We start from the raw sequence: 6,000 nt of genomic DNA on the forward strand, positions 1-6,000 counted from the left end.
CGACTGCAACATAAGGAATTAATCAAAAGGGAACACTGAGACAACTGACACTCTGTTACTGCGAAAGATTAGCTTAAATATATAGGTCATCAATCAGCTTCGGATAGCTGTTTGAAAACGCTCCACAATGCCGCAAAACATTTCCAGTTTCCATATCTCGTCATTTCTTCCTCACTTTTGTCAATAAGAAACATAGCCTCCGTGTCTTATTTCAATCATTCTGTGTGTTGTAGGAGAAGCAGCAGCATAATTTTTACTGTATGGTGTCTAGCTTTCTGTGAGAGACAATCGATCGAAATGTAATAGGTTCAGTTTAGCATCTGACACAGACCTTGAAGTCGCCATTGAAAAAACAAAATATATGATCGTGTACAAAGCTGTAGTCATACACTGCTTGGATGTGTTACAACAGAAAATATTATGTATCAGACAACAACTCAAGAACCCTCTCTTGCAACTGATACTCTGCGGCATAAGGTCCTCCTACAGTATGGGCGATGAAACTTTACACTGGTTTGTAGAAGTTACTCCAATCACTGGCCACCTGCTCCAATGGAGCCACGCCTGTGTATTTAATGAGATTACCATACATGGTGAATGTCAATATGCAGACGGTATTTGTTTTCGATGTATCAGAAGAGAGAAATGTGGTAGAATCTTATTGAGTTCTCTAATGGGTAATTTTAGTGGAGTTTTTGTAGTTCGTAGCTTTCCTCTGTTGGATGGTACAAAAAATGAGGATAGTGAGAAAGTTTGGGTGATAGACATGATTGCACCCTGAGAGATGCAGATCTCCTTCAGACTGCAGTACATGTGAGTACTAGGGAGACACATTTCAATTCAGTACCAAAATCCTTGGCCTTCTTCCAGTTGCCATAATGTCTTGTACTGTTTTTACCACTACCTCATTTTTCAGGAGAAAATTTTGTCTGGCGCCAGCCTTACACATTGTACATGGTTGGTGGAGCTACAATAACATATTTCCATTTCCATCAAGTGGTCAAAATACAGTCCTATCCCATTAACTCAGCTCACCCTGTTTCTCCATGGGATACAGAAGATCTTAGATATAGCCCTCTCTAATTTGTGTTCATTTCAGATTTAATCTGGAATGGTCACATGGAGAAAGCTGCAGGGAAGGTGGGGCAGAGAATGATGAACAGTAACAAGATGCTGAGAGACTGTCTAAAAAACCATTCTGGAGTATTGCTGCATGGGGTCCTCAGCAAACAGGCTCGCGAAAGGTGACTCGTTTCGAGATTAGAGAGTGGTATGAGTATGATTCACCAGTGGCTGTAATCATTAAAAGATGTCTCCATTGAATCAAACGCAAGTATGTGGTTGAATGGATAGACTTCATGCCAAATTGCAGACAGCATTTCTACCAGAATAAGTAACACTATCAACGACTCTTGTGTGTGCCTGTAGAACCAAGACCATCCGGGGATTCCTGTTTCAGCTACCTGGAAGCGAACTCTGACTGCTGAACAGAATTACTCGTCATGCAAAGTGACTATCAGGATCAATTTAATTAATTAGCCTACCAATTTGATATCAGTGATGTGTCACCTGGTGAGTGGAAGTGATGGTTAGGGTTCCATGGATATGATTCATGAGTGGGAGCAGGTATCACGCAATTTTTCGTTGTGACGATATCTTTTAGCGAAATTTCCATCTTCCACCTACACAGGGAGAGACAACCTCCATAGTAAAATCAGATGTACTGCCGAATTAATAAAGTGATACATAGGATAAACCTGATGTTTACAACTTATCTGTGCTTTCATCTTAAGAGACTTTCGTATGTGGTGAAGCGTTTGGTTACTTTAAGGGACTTTGAAAGTGAGGAGGCATCGTCTGACAGAGGTAGATCTTAGCATTCCATCATTATTCAAAAATAAGTTTAATATTTTAGTCCTGTGATGCAGGAAGTAATAGATATTAAGCTGATTAGAAAAAAGTTGTTTTGCTACCCCATGAGAGAATACTTAGGCGAGATGTAGGCTGTGCCATACTGCTACAGGAGTTTCGCAAGTAACAATACTTTAGTATATAAAAACATGTGTATGCCCTGATTTCTTCTGTCATCGAAAATAACTTGTGTAAAAGGCCGTCTCAGATTGGGTTAACTGAGTTTTTTAGACTGGGGGGGGGGGGGAGGGACGGTTAGCGTTGGGGTGGAAATGGTTAGGACTACTATATACATGTGATCTCCAGCTGTTTGATTCACAGTGCACTGTGGCTGGCGGCGTTTGTTTCGCTGTTCACTGTGACTGTCGGGAGATATGGTCATGAGGCTTCAGCTACCAGAAGTTGTAGATTGGCACAGCCTGTGATGGACGGACAGTAACAAAGAATGCGCCAACGTGTCTTATCTTCACAATGGCAGCAAGGGTAGTGAAGTGACCAATGCGCTGAGTGAGTGGGGATAGAAGTACATGTGTTCGTTCTGTGAGAGAAGATTCAAAATTATAGGTGTTTGTGCTGGACATATTGATGGCTTCTGAATTCATATGACTCCAATCATCCCTGATGCCCTCCATGGCCGTGGGTGGTGGGCAACTCTGGGATACAGGCACGTCCACTACTGCAACTGCAGCCGTGGCAGTAGTTTTCACCAACCTCTGAGCGTTGGCGTCAGCGGCATATGAGGGGATAGGCCAACAGCATGTGTACCTTGGGAGAAGTGTGTGTGGTATGTGCAAGTGTTTCAGCGATCTCAGACATCTAGCCACAACTACCACTATGGACTGGATCAAGGTTTAAGTGTCATGTTTAGTGCATCTCAATACATAACAGTGGACTCTGTCTTCCAGAGGTGTTTGTTATTTTCTTATTATCCCATCATGTAGTAGACCTTCCTCCTCCTTTAATATGTAGCGGAGAGAAGTAGTTTATGAATTGTACAGTGCTTTAAAAACCCAATCGCGACGTGAAATTCCCGATTGATCGGTTCATTGTTTCCCGTAGCAAGTATCTGTCCAGCCTATCCCATAAATTTACTATTGTTTGGTTTAAGAGATCATTACTTACTTTCAGTCATCTGATGTTTCAAGGTGTACCAATTGTTTAGTTATTTTAGATTGACACTCTAATGATACATATTTTAACTAACTCCTTAGATTATTTTAGATAATCACTTGATAAATAAGTTTACTGAAGTTCTTTCAATTACAATTGGTATAAATATGTGGTTTGCTCCACAGATTTCTGAGCATTGTCCGAAGAATAGTCCAGGTCGGTTTATTGTAAATGTTCCTTGATTTAGTCGACCTGGTGTTGCATCAATTTTAACCTCTAGAGCAGGAACAGCTCATGAGTGAAGAACATCTGAAGCTCTTGTTAATACTCCTACTTCTCTATTTATTGGGAGAGTTGTTCGGTTATTTACGTCTAGAAGTCGAAATCCGTCATTTTCTAGATCTTGTTCTGGTGTTGTGTAAGTGTCAAATTCTACGTCTATAAAGTCTGAATATTCATATCTTCAGTATCATTGTCGTCCAATGGTTTTGACTGTAATTATTGCGTCTACTGAGTCATCAAGTAAGTATAGTAGTCGTAATGATGGTAAAGCAATAAAAATAAGGGTAATTGCTGGTAATGCTGCTCAGATTGTTTCAACATAGCAGGCAACTGAGCTGGAATCTGAAATTTTCAATTACCTCCATCGTAATAGACTTCCTACCAAATGACCTAATTGTGTCAAGCGATAAGACAAAAAGATCCAGTAGGTTTCGAAAAACCGTCTGGTTGCAGGGTTGAATCCCACCAAATAGTCCAATCCTAGTATCCACGAATAGGACACGAAGGAAAACTGTCTCAGACAAAGGTATCGATTTAATTAATTTGTCACTCAATCTGATAGAGTGAAGGAAGATTTCTAAGACATCCACAGCTGGAGGTTTACGAGGTAAACACTGCGTTGTTTACAGTCGCTTCGACCATGACCGATGCGCATGTAGGCCCAGCAGTAGCACACAACATGACTTGGTCGCCTGAGAGGGAAAGAGAGAGAGAGAGAGCATGGGTTACGACAGAAATTTCTCCGTTATCGAAATCAAAGGTTTACCGCCGCTCATCGCTTTTGTTTGGGGATTAGAGCAGCACTTCACGTAGCTGTGGAGCAGCCAATGGCAGACAGTGGTACGGTGAGCCTGCTGGCGTCGAGATTAGAGAGTTTTTCAGGTATGTTTAAGCGATGTATGACAGTGTAATGATATGTTCCCTTACTCGAAAGGAATGAAAAAGCGCAGTAATTTTTTAAATATTCTGCACACTGCAATCGATTTCCTGACAGATTGTTTAAGTAAATTATATTCTATACACCACCTTGTATCCCAAAAAGTCTTTAAACAAACCATATTCCACAAACTGCAGTCAATTTCCTGATAAATATTTAAATAAATGAATAAACTATATTCCTAACACTATCTTGTACCCTATAAATTGTTTTAAACGATAATCCATAAACTGTATTCGATTTTTCGCCAAATTCTTTACGCAAATAAATAAATTATATTCCACACGTCGTTTTGTGTCAAATAAATTGTTTAAATAGACAATAATACACACATTGTCCAATATTGTTTAAGCAATATTTCATATACTGCAATCGATTTCCTGTCAACTCCCTTAAATAAATAAATAAATAAACTTTTTTGTATCAAATAAATTGTATAATTAAACAATATTTCACATATTGTCTCAATTGTTTAAACAATATTCAATACAGAGCAATCGATTCTCCATCAAACAGCCAATAAATTCAGTCTTTTACCCACCTGTTTCCATGTGGGAAAGGGAAGCATAATGGCAGGTTTCCCAGAGGGGGATGGGTAAATTAATTGATCAAATTAATTAAATAGTCAATCAAATAGATATCAAAAGCGTGCTTGTATTGGCAACGGTAGTTCCCAGAGAGGTGGGAGGAGGAGGAGGAGGAGGGGGGGGGGGGGGGGGGGGGGGGAGGAGCAGGAGGAGAGGGAGGAGTCATATGAAAAGCCATTTACCTGAACAATAGGTTGAGGACCTGACAGACAAACGGGCAGATTATCCGCAGAGGGTCATAATCATCTTAGCAGAACAATTGATTAAGAACCCTTCAATAGAAAGAGAACGATGTATGCTTGCTTCTGATGTAGGCAACCTGCACAAACCAGTTTTGCTGATGTTCTTGTTGGTCTGCTGCTCTCATTGTCAACAAATCATATTTCTTGCCTTATAGACCAGTTGTAATATTACAAGGTACAAGTACATCCCTAAGATACATAATACAGCTGAAATTGTGCACGATGAGAAACCATTAACATACGGTATGGTATTTTCAATAGCTATTGTTTTCTTGTGACCTGAATTCATCACTTCTGTTCATCAATGAGCTCTTCGATGGCGGGCATCGTATATGTGGCATGTGGCGTTCTACACTTCGATGGTTAGAACAGAAGACAGACAATACTTGTTTCGTTTCTTATTTTTGGGGGAGTTTGTTGTGATTACAGCCTCATCTGTACAACAGTCTGAGATCTAGTTTAAGATGGCAGATGATAATTTGGTTGTGAATTGGCGAAGCTAACAAATGTGATATGGTGAGAATTACTAAAGTTCTTGTATCATGAGGCTATTTTTACTCTACTGGATTTCTAAGAGTAATTTATGTTCAGTTTGGTTACATAATGTATCTAAGCAGACGAGTAGCATCGGCAGATTTAATACGTGCTTTAACAGCTAAGGCAAATAACTCTTTCTTCTTAGCATGACAAATGTACCCTTCCATAAGCTAAAAATTTTTTTGCTGACGACTGTCAGTTTCCTGTATTGTCCTTAGGCCAGCTTAGAACATGATATGGTTTATTTCAGGGAGATTCGGGCTCTGGTGCAGTACATAACGGCGTTGTGTATGGCGTCGTCTCGTGGATATACCTCAAGTGCAACCCGCATGGTGGCTATAGCATGGTCATGAGTGTCTATGGCTACAGAGATTTCATTACAAATTTCTCGTAA

The 6,000-nt window shown here is 40.0% G+C and overlaps 1 protein-coding gene across 1 annotated transcript in view; it reads left to right on the forward strand.

The window, feature by feature from the left end:
* The window catches only part of LOC124613528 (putative trypsin-6), a 181,405-nt gene extending 175,405 nt beyond the window's left edge, over positions 1-6,000 (forward strand). Inside the window, exon 7 of the mRNA XM_047142273.1 lies at positions 5,857-6,000. Coding sequence (XP_046998229.1) covers positions 5,857-6,000 — 144 coding nt within the window. The remainder of the gene's footprint in view (positions 1-5,856) is intronic.

The sequence above is a fragment of the Schistocerca americana genome, chromosome 1 (assembly GCF_021461395.2).
Source record: "Schistocerca americana isolate TAMUIC-IGC-003095 chromosome 1, iqSchAmer2.1, whole genome shotgun sequence".
Classification (NCBI taxonomy): Eukaryota; Metazoa; Arthropoda; class Insecta; order Orthoptera; family Acrididae; genus Schistocerca; species Schistocerca americana.